General features: G+C 44.2%; 1 protein-coding gene across 3 annotated transcripts in view; it reads left to right on the top strand.

Moving 5' to 3' along the window:
- Positions 1-18894, top strand: part of ATP6V1A (ATPase H+ transporting V1 subunit A) — a 39569-nt gene that overhangs the window by 288 nt on the left and 20387 nt on the right. The window contains exons 1-3 of one of the 3 annotated variants that reach the window (XM_054042659.1): positions 421-522; positions 16769-16863; positions 17952-18080. In XM_054042659.1, coding sequence (XP_053898634.1) covers positions 16782-16863; positions 17952-18080 — 211 coding nt within the window. In that variant the 5' untranslated portion in view covers positions 421-522; positions 16769-16781. Of the gene's footprint in view, positions 1-420; positions 523-12824; positions 12944-16768; positions 16864-17951; positions 18081-18894 lie in introns of those variants that run through there. The other 2 variants (XM_054042666.1, XM_054042650.1) reach the window with 2 other exon arrangements.

The raw sequence follows: 18894 nt of genomic DNA, 5'->3' as shown, positions 1-18894 counted from the left end.
GCAGGGCCGCAGTGACGTACCCAGACCGGCCGCGTCCCAGCGCGTGTCCCTGGCGTCGCTCCGCTGCCTGGGCCCGCGACTCGCGAGCGGGGGGCGCTGCGGGGAGCCCCTCGTGCGCGTTGCCGGCTGGGGGAGGCTGGTCAGTGGTTACGCGGTGACCCAGCAGGGGATGCGGGAGGCTGGGCTGCGGGGCTGACGCGTGACCCGGCGGCCTGGGCACCCTGCCGGTTGCTGGACTGACGAAGACGTGCACCGGTTGCTGCGGTCCGGGGGCAAAGCCTGGCAAATCAAAGCAACGAAACCTCTCCCCTGAAATGCAGAACAGGGGTGGCTAACATGAGGCTGGAAGGTGGCAGCGTTTAGCAGCGGATCCATTGCGATGTCTGGTGTTGCACCAATAACGCCTATCAATGTGATAATGCTACTGCGCAGGCTGATCCTACTATTGAGTGGGTCTCCCGTGAAGGAATTAGCACAGCAATTTCGATGACCCCAGAGAACTTTCATTTCAGCAATTGGAAAGTAAGAGAACGTAAAATGGTTCTTGGCTACATTGGCTGTATGCTTCCAACTACTTTGATAGGAGAGCTGAAGTATCTCTTTATTGTCTCCCCTTTCCAATCTCTTGTACTTACCTCGTCCAAACACAGCTCTTAACTAAGGGAAGGGGGTTCGGATGTTTCTGTTGGCGTTGAACGTTGTCATTTGAAGCCACTGTAGATCAGCTGATAAGGTGACTCTGTCCCCTAGGGAGAGTCTCTTTATGGCTCCCTATCCAGTGTCCCCACTACACCTCTGTCTTGGCATGATCTGGTGGTGTGAGACCATAGGAGTGGTTCTCTAATTTTCTTAGCTCCAGCAGCTTTAGACTGTCTTATTCTGGAATAAGTGTCTTCATGTGTGGCTCTGTGCCTGAAGAGCTCCATGTGTAGACCAAGTCCTGACTTCTTCCAGAACTCTCAGACACCGCATCTAAGGCTCTTATTAATTTTCATTAAGTGTTCTCCTCCTGCTCCCCTTTTGCTTGCACAGACACAGATAGGCCCATCAGCCTGAGATTGATCTCAGATGAAATAATGGAAAGCTGATAGGGGACTCAACAAATAAAGAATTAAAGGAGGGTGATTAATGCCAATCTGCATGGATTTATCAAAAGTAGATCTTGGCTAAATTGCTAAACTTGATATTTTTGATGAGAATACAAGTTTAATTGATAAAAGTAGTAGTGTTGATGTAATAGTCTTATGTAAGGCATTTGACTTGGTATTCATGACATCTTGATTAAACTATAACAATACAAAATCAACATGGCACACATTAGATGGATTAAAAACTGATTAATAGGTCTCAACATGTAATTGTAAATGGAGAATCATCAAGTGGATGTGTCCCACAGGTATCAGTTCTTAGCCCTGTGCTATATAATTTTTTATGTTAGAGGAAAAATATAAAAATGAATAGTGATTTAAAATTTACAAATGACTATATACCATTCCCCCAATCTTTTGTCAAGAGAACAGGTCACTGATATCATGATGGATAATTAGCTGAATGTTAGCTACCAGTATGACACTGGTCAAAGGGCTAATTTGATGCTTGGATGTCTAAAAGGAAAAATATAGAGTAGGAAGGTTATATTACTTCCTTGTTTGGCACTGGTGCAACCTTTGCTGGAATAGTGTCCAGTTCCAGTATCCACAATTCAAGAAAGATGTTGCTAAATTTTAGAGGATTCAGAGAAGGGCTACGAGAATGTCTAAAAGATTGGAAAATGTGCTGTATAGCGAGAAGATGCAAGAAACTCAATCTATTTATCTTATCAAAGAGAAGATTCAGTGGGTGATTTGATCACAGTTCATAGGTACCTACAAGGGGAACAGAATTTTGATAATAGAGGGCTCTTTAATCTAGCAGACAAACAAATGACAAAATCCAGTGGCGGGAAGTTGACGCTAGATGAATTCAGAGTGGAAATAAGATGTCAGATTTTAACAGTGAGGGTAATTAACCACTGGAACAATTTACCAAGGGTTATGGTGGATTCTCCATCATTGGACATCTTTAAATCAAAAGTAAATGTTTTCCTAGCAGATATGCTGTAGTTTAAGTACAGCTACTGGACTTGAAGCAGGAAATAATACAAGGAAAATCCTATGAGCTCTGTTATACAGGAAATCAGACTAAGGCCAGAAGTCTATGAAGAAAGTCTGTCTCTTTGGGTGGAAGGTAAAGATTCCATTTTTAAAGTAGCAAAGGGATCACACAATATCCCGCCTACTGTTTTGCCTCTATTAAAACAAGTCTGACCATGTTAGGTGTGAGCTCCTGTTGGAGGGGAAGAACAAAAATATTTATTTTTTTTCCCTTCAACAGGACTCCAAAATTTTCTTTTTGACTTGAAAATAGTGATGACTTTTTTTTTCCTGAGCAGTTAAGTCCACATGACCCATTGGAGGGGAACAGCATCAAGAAAACGAGACAATGGACTGAGCTGGAATATCATGCCTGTGTGTTTCACCCTTACTCACTGTATTTTGATAAGTGTGACTACTTCAGAGGGATAGAGTAGACAGTGGAAAACAGAACAGTCCTCTTCCTTTGTGGTACAGCCATCAACTCCTAATGTTGTATTCCAGGGAAACAGTGGATCCAGAACTTCTTAATCCTCTTTTCCTAGAGGTGATCGGTCACTACGTGTGTATTGGACTTAAAAGTGATCTACCAAGGAAAGAAAATTGGCCTTATCTGCATTAGTTTTGTTTCTTCATAGTGAAAAGCCAAGTCCTAAAACTTTTTTCTGCCTTTTTTTTTTTTTTTTTTTTTAGAAAGTAGGACACGCTGAATCAGAGCAGTGGTCTTTTAGTCCAATATCGTGTCTGACAGTTGCTCATACCAACTGCTTCAGAAGAGCCACTCTGTAATAGAGGCAAAAAGGGTATATCCTGCCCTTAGGGGTCCTAACCCCTGGTTATTAAAAATGTCCTGAGGTTTAACGGTTTATATCCTTCCTAAAACTTTTTTTTATTGTAACTTTGTATTTGTTTAAATGTCTAATACTACTTTGATTTCTTCAGGGCAGCTGCACCTGGGTTCCCCCTCAATGGTTCAGCAAGGGCACCCACTCTAGGTTTCTGGGTCCCTAGCTGTTGCCTCTCCTGGGTGGAGTTAAGCGTCTCTCTCTTTCTTCTGCCTGAGATATTTCCAGGTCGCATGGTCCCTTGACGATACTGTGAAATCCCCAGCAAAAGACAGGCTGCGTAAGCAGGCTTCTTTTGTCTTCTCTTCAGAGACAGTACAGTATGAAAAGAACAGGAGTACTTGTGGCACCTTAGAGACTAACAAATTTATTTGAGCATAAGCTTTCGTGGGCTACAGCCCACTTCTTCGGATGCATAGAATGGAACACACAGGAAGAAGATATTTATACCTACAGAGAACATGAAAAGGTGGAAGTAGCCATACCAACTGTAAGAGGCCAATCAATTGAGATGAGCTATCATCAGCAGGAGAAAAAAACAACCACCTTTGTAGTGATAATCGAGATGACCCATAGAAGATGTGAGAATACCTAACATGGAAAATAGATTCAATTAGTGTAATGACCCAACCATTCCCAGTCTCTGTTTAGACCTAAGTTAATTGTATCTAATTTGCATATTAATTCAAGTTCAGCAGTCTCTCTTTGGAGTCTGTTTTTGAAGTTTTTTTGTTGCAAAATTGCCACCTTCAAGTCTGTTACTGTGTGGTTAAAGAGATTGAAGTGTTCTCCCACTGGTTTTGGAATGTTATGATTCCTGATGTCAGATTTGTGTCCATTTATTCTTTTGAGTAGAGACTGTCTGGTTTAGCCAATGTATATGGCAGAGGGGCATTGCTGGCACATGATGGCATATATCACGTTGGTAGATGTGCCGGTGAACTGATGGCATGGCTGATGTGGTTAGGTCCTATGAATAGATATGTGGACAGAATTGGCATCTGGCTTTGTTACAAGGATAGGTTCCTGAGTTAGTGTTTGTTGTATGGTGTGTGGTTGCTGGTGAGTATTTGCTTCAGGTTGGGGGGGCTGTCTGTAAGCGAGGACTGGTCTGTCTCCCAAGATCTGAGAGTGAGGGCTCATCTTTCAGGATAGGTTGTAGATCCTTGATGATGCGCTGGAGAGGTTTTAGTTGGGGGCTAAAGGTGACGGCTAGTGGCGTTCTGTTATTGTCCTTGTTGGGCCTGTCCTGTAGTAGGTGACTTCTGGGTACTCTTCTGGCTCTGTCAATCTGTTTCTTCACTTCAGCAGGTGGGTATTGTAGTTTCAAGAATGCTTGATAGAGATCTTGTAGGTGTTTGTCTCTGTCTGAGGGATTGGCGCAAATTCGGTTGTATCTTAGAGCTTGGCTGTAGACAATGGATTGTGTGGTGTGTCCTGGATGGAAGCTGGAGGCATGTAAATGTAACCCTTCTGCCCATCTGAGTTGGCAGCAACAAGGGCCGGGATCACTATCTAGGGGTTCTGTTTCAATAACACAATGCAAAACCGGCTCGAGCTCCCACCCAGTGACCTGGGACAATTACATACCACCCCCCGGGCGCCTCTAAGAGGCAATACTTCCCCTCTCGCAAGCACAGAGTCTGAGTGTAGCAAATCCTTTTAATAAAGGAGGGAAACAATGCAGCATTATGTTGAGGAAACACCACAAACAGGATTCATAACACAAACCATGAGCAAAAGACCCACACCCAAGTAAGTTTGGCAGTATCCTTTTCCCCTCAGGATCTTAAATCCAACAACCCAAAAGATCACCCCAAAGTCCCAAAAGTCCAACACCCCAAAAGTTTCTGTCCCTGGTCAGTGCTGCCCCAGAGTACAAAAGTTTATCTGCAGAGTCTTTCCCCCCACCCCAGACTGGGTGGAAATGAGCGGGGGAGAGAAAGGGGCACACCGGGTGTTAAGGGGCACCTTACGTGGTCTGAGGCCGATTGCCCCGCCTCTCCATGGGGTTCTGCTGCAGCCTTCACCACGAGCCGCTCCACTCCACGAGCCGCTCTGCTCCTCCAGCCGTCCCGTGAACCACTCCAGCCATCCCACAAACTGCTCTGCTCAGCTCCGCTCCACTTGCTGTCCCATGAGTACACAGTGTAATTGCCACAGTCTAAGTTGCCACGCAGTTCTTTCTAAGCAAGCACATTTTATTCTTAAGTTAAAAGGAATACAAAGAAAACATTTTCAAACAAAGAACCCTCAAACGCACACACATGCCAAAAAGCTTAACAGTGATCACCCCACTTGCAATGTGGATTCTGGCAGGAATAGTCTTTCGGCCCCCACTCATGTTTATCCTTCATGTCACTCATTTATCCAGTTGGTCTCTTTGAAGAGACCCTGAATAGGTAATCAGCCAGACAATGGGTGTCTGCTCAAAGTGCAGCTTCAAAAAGATGGATTCCAGGTGAGTCATTTGCATTCTCCTCCCCCTTAGTATTTTCTAGGAAATCCACTTCACATGTATTATCCCCCAAAGGTCCTTTGACGTTCCTAATATCTCCCAGAGGATGCATTAATCCTGCCTTCCTCCTAAGGGAGTTCTATACAATCCTACAGTAGTACTCAAACATTTGTATTTTGAATGCAAATAAAAAATATATAGAGGCCCTAGCCTCTGTTTGCCAGAAGCTGGGAATGGACAACTGGAAATGGATCACTTGATGATTACCTGTTCTGTTCATTCCCTCTGGGGCACCTGGCATTGACCACTGTCAGAAGATGGGATACTGGGCTAGATGGACCTTTGGTCTGACCTAGTATGGCTGTTCTTATGTTCAATTAACCCCAACGGTATAAAACTTAGTAAAGTTTGTCTAGGATATTGTTGTCTTCTCTCACAATGGCCTTCCAAAAACTTTGTTGTGTTTTTTTTTTTTAGAAACATACAGACGTACAGCTTTTTATGTCTAATTCTAAATTCTCAACCTAGTAATATCTTTTGGCAATGAGTTCCACAATTTGAATTTGCCACTTTCAATTTCTTTGAATGTCCCTTCGCTCTTGTATTATGAGACATAGTTAGCAGAAGTTCCCAACTTACCTTACCTATACCATTTATTGTATCACATCCTTTCTTATACCTTTTCTTTAAGATATGTAGTCCCAATCTTTTAAATCTCTTTTCATTAAAGTTTTTTCAGGCTCCTAATTACTCTTGTCGCCCGTTTCTGAAACCCGTATAATTTTGTTGTGCCCTTTGAGCTATGGTGACTGGAACTGGTACAGTATTCCAGGTGAGGGTCTACTGTTGGCTTATATAGTGGCATTATAATTTCTGTAGTGTCTACCCTGTCTGTTATCAAACCCAGTATATTTGTTCTTTTGACTGCTGCTGCACACTGAGCTGTGTAAAGAAATGCCCTTGTCTTTTTCCTGAGTTAATACAGTTCATTAAAAACCTTGTAAGAAATCTGAGTAGTTCAGATAATCCACATTAGAGGGAACTACTTTGCATTTGTAAACACTTAATTTCATCTGCTATCATGTTGCCTATTGACCTGTTTTAAGTCTCTCCAAACTTGCAAATTTTTCTCTGGTTTTGACTAATTGAAATAGTTTTGTCATGTTTAGCTTCACTGTTTGCCCCATTTTGAGATAATTAATATCTGTAACAGTGGTCCTAGTGCAGAATTTTTTTTTTGCCCTGACCATTTGTACTTTGCATTGTCTTCGCCACCCTGAAACTCTATGGATGTCTGCAGACCTCTTGGAATTATGAAATCTCAAGTAGTAAGGAAGTGAAATCTAACAGAGGAAGCTATTTTTAAAAACAGTTTTATACAACTATTAAATGCAAATGACTGACAAACGGTTGGGAGGCATGATCTCTACGATTCAACGCCATTGCACCTTTAATTAAAGGCTCAGACCTCTCCCAGGCAACTTTTCTGAGTCAGCCAAGAAGTTCTCAGACAAAAGGATCACAAGACTTCACATTCTTCTTTTTTTTTGAAGAAAAAACAAGCAGGAAGGAGAAAAATCTTTGCCTCCTTCAGATTAAAAATAATTCTATTTTTACCCTCCAGTGCTGCTTCTAGTGCAGAGGTGGGCAAACTATGGGCTGTGGGCCACATGCGGCCCGCAGGACCCTCCTGCCTGGCCCCTGAGGTCCTGGCCCAGGAGGCTAGCCCCCAGTCCCTCCCCTGCTGTTCCCCCGCAGCTTGCGCCGCCATCGGCACAATGCTCTGGGTGGTGGGGCTGCGAGCTTCTGGGGCAGCGCAGCTGCAGAGCCCGGCCTGACCTGATGCTGTGTGCTGCGCGGTGGCGACAGCGTGGTTGGCTCCCACCGGGCGGCGCAGCTGTAGCACTGCCAGCCACCGGCGCTCCAGGCAGCGCGGTAAGGGGGCAGGGAGTGGGGGGGTGGTCAGGGGATGGGAGGGTGGATGGGGGTCGGGGCGGTCAGAGGGCGGGGAACAGGGGGTTTAATGGGGGCGGGATGCTGGGGCGGCAGTCAGGAATGAGAGGAGGGGTTGGATGGGACAGCGGAGGGCAATCAGGGTCAGGGGTTCCCCGGGGCAGTCAAGGGACAGGGAGAAGGGATGGTTGGATGGGGCAGGGATCCTGGGGGGGCAGTCAGGAATGAGAGGGGGGGGATTGGATGGGCTGGCAGGGGGAGATCAGGGGCAGGGGTTCCCCGGGCAGTCAGGGGACAGGGAGCAGGTGTGTGTGTGGATGAGGCAGGAGTTTGGGGGGGGGGCATCAGGGAACATGGCGGGGGAGGGGTTGGATCGGGCAGGAGTCTGTGGGGGTGGGTTGGGCCACGACCCCCTCCCCTAACCGGTCCTTCATACAATTTCCAAAACCCGATGCGGCCCTCAGGCCAAAAAGTTTGCCCACCCCTGTTCTAGTGATTGGTTCTCAGAGCCTCTGCAACATGAAATCTGTCTGGTTTTGAAATGAAGTAATTGGCAACTGAGAGAGACTTCCAAAGTCTCATTGTGCATGTGAAAAACTTACAATGCACTGGGCAAGCTGAGGTGAAATTTGATCACAGTCTGTCTGTCAATGCAAAATTCAGCATATTTGGGGTGGGGGTGTTGAATTGAGACTGGGCTTCTGCTTTCAAACATTACACCACCATAAACCATGCTCATGTGACAACTTCCCTTAAAGCCACATCATCTACTGAGAGACCTTAAATACAGGGCTTGTCAACATTTCTGTGCCCTAAATCGGAATAGTACTTATGAAAGCAAGTTTCTGTGAAATTTAAAAACATTCCCTCTCTCTCCAGTGTTGAGAGCCTGAACACAATAGACTTTCAGTAAGGTTGCCAATTTTGGTTGGGTGTATTCCTGGAGGTTTGATCACATGACATGATCTTTAATTCAAGATTGATCTCCAGGACAATCCTGGAGGGTTGGCAACCATAACTGTCAGTGAATGAGATGGAAAGTAAAACACTTCTCTGGTGAAAGGCAAAATGTAGCCAGCTGCAAATGACTTGGGAGAAGGGGCACACTTCTTATATTGTCAGTCGGGGAACCTAAAAGTGTCTGTCTTTTAGATCCTTAACGCTTAGTTACATTACATCACAATTAAGATGTCATTTTAAAAAATACACCACCACTTTGGCAGCACACAAAATTATTAACACCATTTTAGGAATTCTCCAAGTGCTGCTGGCTGTTGTGTTTTTTTTTTTTTTTTTTTTTTTTAAGGTGCTGTAATCTGACTGATCTTATTTCTACAACTCAGTTAAAAGTTAGCTAGTTTTCCTCCCCCTTTCTCCCTCTGCCTTGAAAATTCAGCCATAACTTAATATCCCTTTTCTCCCCTTACAACATTACCTCACAAATTCAACCAAATTCAGAATTCATCATAACCTCTCCTAGAGGAACTCATGAATTATCCTATTGTGCTTACCTATAGTATTGGACCAGTTTCTCATAAAGGCCTCTTTATACGAAATTAATTCAGATACTGCTTTCAAAACCAATTGGCTTTCAAACCTCCCTTTTCTTAAACTGAAGATTTGGTAACATTCATCTTTCTTTAAAGGCAAGTATCCCTTAACAAAGGAATCTTTAGCATCACAGTATCTTAAACATTCTTGCATGTAATGTTAAATGAACAGGGAATTCTTTCTTTTAGAAGAGATCTAATCACCACACTCTAAATTGAGAACTTGAGCACAAATGTCATTAGCAAGTTTAGTTTGTCCTTTCATTGCTGCATCTGTTAGTCCAGGAAATATATTTTCTAGTGGATAGGCGTATTCCAGGTGCAGGTATATTTAATGAATTAATGTATGTGAAATCTTGGTCCTTGCTAAAGTGCTAATGGCAAAATCTCTTTCCAGCGGTCTTGTACAACCTTTATCTCTTATAAAATAGTAATATAGGCCAGAATTGTGTGCTTCTAGCATAGGACTATTGTTTGTTCTCATTTTTTATGGGTCGGAAAGTTGAATATGGTATCTCAGCAACAAGACATGTTAAATTTTAACATAGCTTTGCACCCAATTAACTTTAACTGGATTGTAAGGAAGGGCAGAGTTTAGCTTGAAATGAGTAAAGTTGATGAAAACCTTTCTCTCTTGGAGGAACAGAGACTGGCTGTTGCGTGAGGCATATGATTATAAAGCCATTCATCCCCCACATGTGATACAGAACCCTGAACTGGGTCTTTTCTATCTTTTGCAACAGCTACCCTCTCTTTCCTCCCTCTGAGAAGAGGCTGTCATCAGTTGTTAAAAGACACAAGCCCAAACTTGGCTTTTGGTAGCTAGAAAACCCTTATCTTTCCTCTCTTAGGGTACATCTACACTACAGGGGGAGTCGATTTAAGATACGCAAATTCAGCTATCGCAGCCGACTTACCCCGCTGTGAGGACAGCAGCAAAATCGACTTCTGCGGCTTTCTGTCGACAGCGCTTACTCCCACCTCCGCTGGTGGAGTAAGAGCGTCGATTCGGGGATCGATTGTCGCATCCCGACGGGACGCGATAAGTCGATCCCCGAGAGGTCGATTTCTACCCGCCGATTCAGGCGGGTAGTGTAGACCTAGCCTTAGAGGTTTGTTTTCTTGCAACTTAACTCTCCATAAGTACCGGTAATTTGCTAATTATTTTTTGATCCCAAATGCTTTAACAAATTAAATGAAACAGTTTTAAATATAATGTTCATTCTCATTACAATAGTTCATTGAAATGTCAAATTCTCTGATTCTCTAGAACAAAGAAAACATGACTTGAATACAGATTTAGCTCCTCATTGTTTTAATTTAGATCCATGTAGGTGTTGGCAAGCCTTGTAAAGCCTCCAGAATTTCTAGCCATCTTAGCAGTTTGGTTGTTGCCACGCTGGCCGCTCCACAGTTATTTGGTACTAAAGCACTTAGGATTTGTCTTCACAAGAAAACTTCAGCATGCTTGAACATGACTGTCAAGATTTAAGATAGCCTACATGATGCTGATTATGTCTGACCCTGGTTAGTGTAGATCAGGACAGACTGTCTTCTGTGTCAAGTCAGCTAAATTGTAACTAAACCCTGAGGTTAGCTGGCATGATACTGGAGATTGGTCCATTTTTTCTGTCATGGTCAAACACAGTACCGTTTTCTACTGAAGTCAAGCTCTTGGGTTACTGCTGAAATCTACCAACTTTGAATAAGAATCTGAGTCTTTGAACATAGATGTAGGTTCTAAGCCAGTGAAGAACTAGGAGCCACTTTGAAGCAAAGCTTCAGTATCTCTGTTACTGTGGAAATGGGCCACATAAACACCTAAATAGAACCAAGGTGTCTGTTTTTCTGTTGGTAGCTTTCAAAACAATGGCCAGCTGATAGAGCTAGAAAGATCTCCAGTCACAGTTTAGATGGCAAGATGGCTGGGACAGTTATTGTGTGATGTGCCTCCATGGGAAAGCTAAGGCATAGTGTCTACAGCAGTGACTTTCTATCTTCCAATATCATTCTTATGATAATGATTATATCTCTGGGCTAGTAAACTTCCTTAAAGACTTGCAAAATCAGCATTAATCCCCCTTGGTGCCTGTAATTCTAGAACATGTCAATCCTGTGTAGCATGCAGGTGGGGTTACTGTAAGCCTTCATTAGCTCACATCTGAAATGGTTTGTACAGAGTTCTGGGGGCTCTACTTTCATTCCCCAAGGAGAATGACCCTTTATTCTAGCTAGGAAGCAGAAATGTTGTTGGTTTAACTTGTGTATTTGCTTACAGTGATTCAGCCATTATGTTCCCCCTCTCCCCCCTTCCACCCTCCTGTAAAGTTTCCCTCTATTGGAAAGGGAAGTATTAACTGGCCAAGTGATGGGAAACTAATTGCAGTGATGACTGTATAGTTTTTGTTACTAATTTCAGGGCCCTGACCACACACCCTGAGGTTGCTGAACAGTTGGATTTGCACAGCATGCTACGCTCCACTCTCCTAATGGGCTAAATGAGCATAGGGAGACACATTTTATAGGGGCACTCTGTTTACAACAGAATCCATAGGCCTGTGTGAACAAAACACACTCAGCTGAGTCTGGCTGATGGGTTGGGAGCTATAGTAACTCAGTATGAGGTGAGAACCTCTTCAGCCTGAAGAAACTTCTGTGGAAAACTTTTTTTTGTTCTTAGTTCAGCAAATGTGTGCTGTGGTACCAATTCAGTAAGGGTTCCTGGATTGTGATCCTGTAAGCTTGTCTCCTGGTGGGAATCAAAACTGATCAGACAGTTTCACTGCATTTGAAACAAACCTCTGCCTTCTCAGTTTGGTGAAATGACCATGGTAGGTTGAATCCCAGCATGTAACTTACTAAGGCAAAACCACTGGGCCAGCAGGATTCTTCATGTCAGTCCCATGCTATGTGCATGGTGGAGTGGCAGCATCTGTGCTGTTGTCCTAATGAGAAGGGTTAGTAACTACACTTATTTTGTTGTTTTTGAGGCAACTATTTTAAGATGAAGACTTATTCAAAGACCTACTGGCTCCTTGGGACAGGGCTCACGTCCTCCCATCTTTTGTGCAGTGCAGAGCATGCTGTTGTCATGTAACTGTTTTCCACAGCAAATTCTAGCAGTTGTTACTCCAAGAAGAACATTGGTCTCCATAGCTAATACCCTTCTTCTGCTTGCTAAGCAAGAGAGAGCTTTTGCTTTTAACAGCACTAAAGCACCATATGGACTTATCTTACCATGAGTTCATTCCCTATTTTAAGTACTTAAGCAATAACTAGTATTGCAGTTTCTCTCCCGTTTCTTCACTGTATCAGCTGGGTTCCATTCACAGGCTGCTGATTGTTGTTGAGCATTAAGAAACAGTCTTTTAAAACTGCGTTAGAATTAGCATCTCGTGTTCAGCTAATTACTGTTGTGCTGCTTGACGTGCAAGCATAGCTATGTAAAACCACCAAGAAATAGCTAGATAGAACTTTGCACTGGAACTGATGTATGGAATCTGAAAGTGAATTCACTGATTGTGTAGACTGATTGAAACAGATGGTAGAAAATGTCATAAAATTATGCATCCTTTAAGGGTTTTGTTTAAGGATGTTAATTTCCAAAGCTGAACGTACTGGCTTTTCCCCTAGAGACCATTGCAGGAGGAACTTGCTACCAATGGTGATGTTCCTTTTACCTCCTGACTGTTAATAAAATAAAGCTGTATTTAGGAACAAGAGCTCAGATGGGCCTCTGGCAGCTTGATTTGCTATTGCAGCATTCTCAGTGCTGTTGGGGAGAGACTGATGAGTCATCAAGTCAGGTGACTGTCTTTGCTGTGTGTATGGAATTTCTTCCCCCTCTGCAGCAGGCTTTTTGCATCCCTCTATGTAGGAGGCTTGGGGGGCCTTTTGGGAAAGACAGTCATTTGCTACTAAATGCTGCTACTTTAGTGCTGAAATCTGGGGTTGCTTCATCTGGCCTGTGGACTTTTTGCCTGTCCTTTTCCCTTACAAAGCAAGGTAAGAAATCCTTTGATATTTATGGTATGATAAATCTAGAGTCGTTTGTTTCCTGCTACAAAAAGGCATTTTATGATCATCTCATCAGGGTCTTAATTTCTAAGACAGATTTTTGTCCCAGGATATAGGGCTCAAATTTTGAACAGCATTGAATGTCTCTCCATCAGTGATTACATGCCAAATTTAAAAGGCAAAAGATAGTAATCATGACAGAGAATATTGGGTGCTTTCTTACACTGGCAGCAGAAAACCTTTCACTTCTTGGGGGACAGCTCTGCAGCCAAGTGACTTTACTGGGGGGAATCTAGGTTGAAAACTACTGGGTTTGGGGCTTTTCTGTCTGTTACTTATGGATCTGTTACACAGAATGTAACAGACTAAAAAGTAACTGCTCTGCTCACAATGCGGGTAACCAAGGAAGAGTGAATTGTGTGTAGTGTTTAACCCCAGGGGCTGGGGGAGTCCTCTTAAGGGACTAAAAGAATTTAGTAAAATCCTTGCGTGTCCAGCTCTGTTAACATAGTAAGGTGGTCTTGGCTGATAAAGGTCGGTAGTGTGGTGGTGGTGGTGGCTAAATGCTAAACACAATCAGTATCTGCGCTTGTAGTGCAATGCTGGCCGGCAGATAGCAGCCTCCCATGTGGGGGGCACAGTACAGAATATAGTGACACAATCCTTGCCCCCTAAGGAGATGACCGTATGGTCTAAGATGGAAACCTACAGAAACAACCTGACCACCAGCTATCAGGAAGCTCAGCTGTGGGGGATGCAGAGCAGTGGTTTCTGAATAGTGTTCAGTATTTCAAGGATTGTAGCCCCTTGAGAAAGGTGTCCGTGCTTCTGGGCCTTGTGGCTTGGTGCACCAGGATGTGGAGGCGGTTCTGACCACATGGGAGAAGGATCCGAAGGGAGTATTGAAGCAGGTTTCGTTGCCAGGGTATTGGAAGCCTTAGCAGTGGATGTTGGTTTTGGAGAGGTAAGCCAGACCAGTGTTGTGCAGACATTGGGCATGTCTACACTGCAGCTGGGAGGTGTGATTCCCAGCCCAGACAGACCACGCTATGTCAGCATGCCAAAAATAGTGCAGCATGGGCAGCTGTTTGGACTAGTCACCCAAGTTCAAGCCCATCCAACCCCATGGGTTTGAACTTGGGTGGCTAGCCTGAGCCACAGCCTGTGCCACAATGTCCCCACTGCTGTTTTTAGCATGCTAGCTCGAGGTGTGCAAGTGCGAGTCTGTGTACCTGGGCTGGGAGTCGTACCTCCCAGCTGCAGTGTAGGTGTGTCCTTAGAGGTCAGGATGAGGCCCTTGAAATGTTTGGGTCAAGGGCAATCTAATGGAATGATTCCAAAACCTTTGACATGGAGAGAGTGGTGAGTGAGGAAGATGACTTTGGTAGCCTTCTGGACAAAGTACAGGGAAGCAAGGGGGGAGTGGGGATGCAAGAGAAGGGGAGGAGATTGTCTGTCTGAAAGATGGACAAGATCTAGGTAGGCTGTTTTTCCTATCCTATCTCCTAGAACTGGAAGGGACCTTGAAAGGTCATCTAGTCCAGCCCCCTGCCTTCACTAGCAGGACCAAGTACTGATTTTGCCCCAAATCCTAAGTGGCCCCCTCAAGGATTGAACTCACAACCCTGGGGTTAGCAGGCCAATGCTCAAACCACTGAGCTATCCCTCCCAGAAGGCTTTTGCTGCAGGTCTAAATGAATGTGTTTGTCTGTCCTTGGAATGATTGCTTTTGCCTCATGCTGTGGGCTCTTCAAAAGCTCTGACTGAAGATGAGTTAAACCCTTTCAAATAACATCACTGGCTGTGGCTCACAACTGACTTTCCTGATCTGAACAGTTTGTGTTTGAGCTCCAGAAGGAGCTGACGTAGAATGGTGTGACCTGATCCAAGTCCCTTTATGCCTCTGTTAACCTAGGTGGGAGCATGGATGAGGAGCAACAACTTTTTTACCTCTCATGGTTCAGTCACATCAGAATGTAGATTGGTCTTTGGTTCAGCACACGGATTTAAGGATTGTGTAGGTAGGAACTAACCCTGCAGTAGTGTTAATGGCTCTGGAGCTTCTGTCCGTGAACGATCTCTTGGGGTGAATGTTCTGGGTGGGATTTTAAGTCCTGCTGCTTTTTCAGTGGGGCATGTGGAATAGCACAGCTGGCGCCACTGCTGCACTGACTCCCTTGCCTGTGACTCCTGAGCTTCAGGTGGCCTTTTGGTGATGACGCCCTCTTAAAGTTGTGAAATAGCTGATGGAATTCTCAACAAACTTTTTAAAATTGGCTTCTAATGCTAAGCTACACAGTATAGCCTCATAGTGCTGAGGACTCCACTCTGTTCCTGAGCTACTGCACGGTCACAGGACACTTCATGCCAGAAGGACTAGATAGCTCTAGGAATTAGAAATGGAACACCCAGCCTTTCATCTTTAGGTTACCAGTTCCCATTCAAGTTGGTAGGGACTGAGTCATGATCATCTCTTCAGTGGCCTGGGAAAGGAATAAATGGGTATCCACATCACACAACCCACTACTGTGAGCGAGCACTTGGGCTTGGAAAAACCTGCTTGTTCAGGGTGAGTAGGAATTCTGGCTGAGTGGGACTAGGGAGAAGCAGAGGGCCCATGTACAATGGAAGAACTGGGAGACTGAGCCCTATGTGCCCTGGAGAGCAGCAGTCTTCTCCCTACTATCCCTAGAGAGCAGACTGGGAAGAGGAGCCCTGCAAGGAGGGTGGGATAGGTGATGTGTATGTGCAGATGGAATAGCAGCACATGTATCTTTCACCAGGTCTAGTAGGTTTTGGGGCAAGTTTTTTCAAGCCCTGATGAACCCCTTTGTTAACTGTCTAAGCAGAGACACTGGGCGTAACATTGCCGTGAGTTTCCAAGGTAACACACAACCAGCAGGATGATGGGTGACCAAGCAAAGAGCTGTTAAACGCTGTTATCAAGACCTCAAGCACAGTGCAGCCCAACTGCCAGTTATTACAGAAAGGACATGGATCTGCAGTCTGTTTGTGGCCAGTCAGTGAGGAGTTGTTTTGCAAATCCTTGTGTTTAAGCTCTAAATCTATTTTGAAGTCTTTCCCAATCCGTAAGTGTAAGGCCTCCTGTTAACCCTGCAGAATCTATCCAGCTGTCTAACAACGGAGCATATAGCAGCTGGATGCTGTGGTGTTGGCATCACTTGACTTGTAGAAGGAATACATTTGACGTAGCAATCTCAGAGACATAACAAACACTAAACCGTGACGCTGTAAAAATGCACTGGGGGGATTCCAGGCATAGTGGTACTTTAGGCTGCATACAGTACTTATGCGGCTCAGAAATGCTGCTTTGAAAGTTGTGAAATCACTTATCATTCTAGTAAATGTTGCAGATTGAAGTGAGCCTTACAGCAAGGGGGAGAGGAGTGGGAGATGAACTTTGGGCTTAAAATAATACATTCAGAGCATAGTTTGCTGTACTTAGTGGTGTTAAAATCAGGGTGGAAATAGTTCCACAATAAGCACCTGGGGCCCTGTTTTGCCAGTGTCACAATGTTGTTAGTAATAAGGCTTGTTCTACTGGTATGTCTTGCTGAAGTAAAAAAACAAGCAAACTGCTATTCACTATAGCTGGCCATGAATCCATAGTGGTGGAAGGGGTGGGAATTAAGGTGCATCGGACCACGTGAATTTTGAGGCTCCTGCACTGGGTTTTCTGTTAATTGGAAGCAATGGGAGAGGGGAGCTGAAAAGGGGAGTCTGCTGCTCATTGGGTTAGGTCTGTTCCTGCTCTGTAGAGAATGAACTGTTGATTGTCTTCTTATTGGGCAGGTAAACGGGCAAGATGAACTTTTCCAAGCTACCCAAAATCCGAGATGAAGATAGGGAAAGCGTGTTTGGCTACGTCCATGGAGTCTCAGGACCCGGTAGGTGCTGTTCGGTTGGGGAAGGCGTGGGTTCAACATTGTATTATGAAAACTGTTTCATGGATCTTTGTCCTCTTGGAGGAAGCACAGTGAAGCTTTTCCAAGTGATTAATTGTCGTCGTCCCCCCCCCCCCCACACACACACACACACTCACACATACTCTACCTAGCACAAAGCCCTCAAAGAGCTGTCTGCTGCTTTACATGCATGTACGAAATTGAGAGTCACCAGCATGGGAAATGTCAGTAAGGTGTTACTATGTATTAGTTTTATTTATTATAAATCAACCACTGTGAATGCGTGTCTTCCTGTGTGTCAAACCCTGTGTATTAGAGGGCATTGTATTGAAGAAAGCAGGACAACTTTAGGAATCTCTTCAACATAACAGTCACATTTCATTCATAAGCCAATGTATTAAATTATTGTAGTTAGTTTCTGGTCATTTAGGATAGTGAGGTAGCTTAGGGCCAAAATATAATCCACTTTAAAATAGTTCTAATCAGGTGGCAAAGGCTTTATCAACTTCAAAGATCTGTTTAAAAATCATCTGTCACTTTCCTGCAAAATCAAACCTATCAAATACAAATAGTAGTAATAAAATGGCACAGTCCCTGCCCCAGCACACTCCAGAAGTTAAATGGACAATATACCAGATGGTCTGATGTCAGAATAGTGGGAGTGTCGTGTCTTTTTTACTTTTCCCAGGGGTGAATGTGCTCATGATGGGCTTTGGGGAAGGAGTGTCTTTTTAGCAGGGATTTGGGAGGATTGTCATTTAGAATCTTAAATCTTCTTAGTCTCGTGCTGAGTACAGGGCATATCCTGGATATGAATTACAGCTGTCTATAGATTACTAAGGTCTAATGGCGGCTGGCCATAGGACCCAGGGAACAGGGGTAATAAACACAGGACATTTTTGTTTTGGCTCATAAGTTCTGCAGCTGTCCCTCCAGGACCCGCTTACTACTTACATGGACTGATTGGGTACCAGACCTCTGCTTTCCAGCACTCTACATTCTTTGCTGGGTTAGCTGACTTCTTCAGACAAGATGTGAAATAGTTTCACCCAGGTGTTTTTCTTTTTCAGTGGTCACTGCTTGCAACATGGCAGGTGCAGCTATGTACGAGTTGGTACGAGTTGGCCACTGTGAGCTGGTGGGAGAAATTATCCGTCTGGAGGGTGATATGGCTACTATCCAGGTGTATGAAGAAACCTGTATCCTTCTCATTGGTGTCTTTGAGGCCTGTCAAACTAAGTAATCCTAACAGGTAGGATGATGAGTAGAGCAAATAAACAAACCTCAGTGGGACTAGATTGCAGTGGTCATAGGCAGAAGCCATCTCTGTTCCTTATCCCTTACATAGGTTTTGATGGAGCGTGTGTAAAAAGTGCATGATTACATTGTTATAATTGCACAACCCTGGTAATGAGACAGTCTTCAAAGTACACCGCTGCTTCTATAAGACTTGCATAATATATCCTGTATCTATTGTTACAGTTGAAGGCAACTGCACCTGTATTCACTCTCTGGCCCAAGAAGGGCACCCACTCTAGGCTCCTGGTTCCTCAGCCATCATTTCTCTTGGACAGAGACCTGTGTTTCACTCCCTTCTGACCAGAGTATTTCCAGGCTACACAGTTCCCTGCCTACACTGTGATATTCCCAGCAATCCAGGCTGCCTATACAGGCCACTGTTTGGGCTTTGCTTCCTTTCCAGAGGCTATGAACAGAGAAATGGCCAGCAGTTACAAGTTACCACACAGCTCTATATAAACCAGCACCTTTATTCTAAAAGTAAAAGCAATACCAGAGAAAACATTAAAAACAATAAAAGCATCTATACACATGCTAAAAAGCTCACCAGGGTCACCCCAACTCCAGTCTCGGGCTTTAGTAGGAGTCCATCTTTCAAAACCCACAACTGGACTTTCCCCATCATTACAAGTTTGTAACTGTCTCAGACAGAACCAGAACGCAGACTGGACAGATCAGTCTGTTTCTTTTATAGCTTAGGCCTTTGATCACCAA

Source organism: Malaclemys terrapin, chromosome 1 (genome assembly GCF_027887155.1).
Source record: "Malaclemys terrapin pileata isolate rMalTer1 chromosome 1, rMalTer1.hap1, whole genome shotgun sequence".
NCBI lineage: Eukaryota > Metazoa > Chordata > Testudines > Emydidae > Malaclemys > Malaclemys terrapin.
The sequence above is the reverse complement of the archived record's forward strand: the minus strand, read 5'-3'. Positions and strand labels throughout refer to the sequence as shown.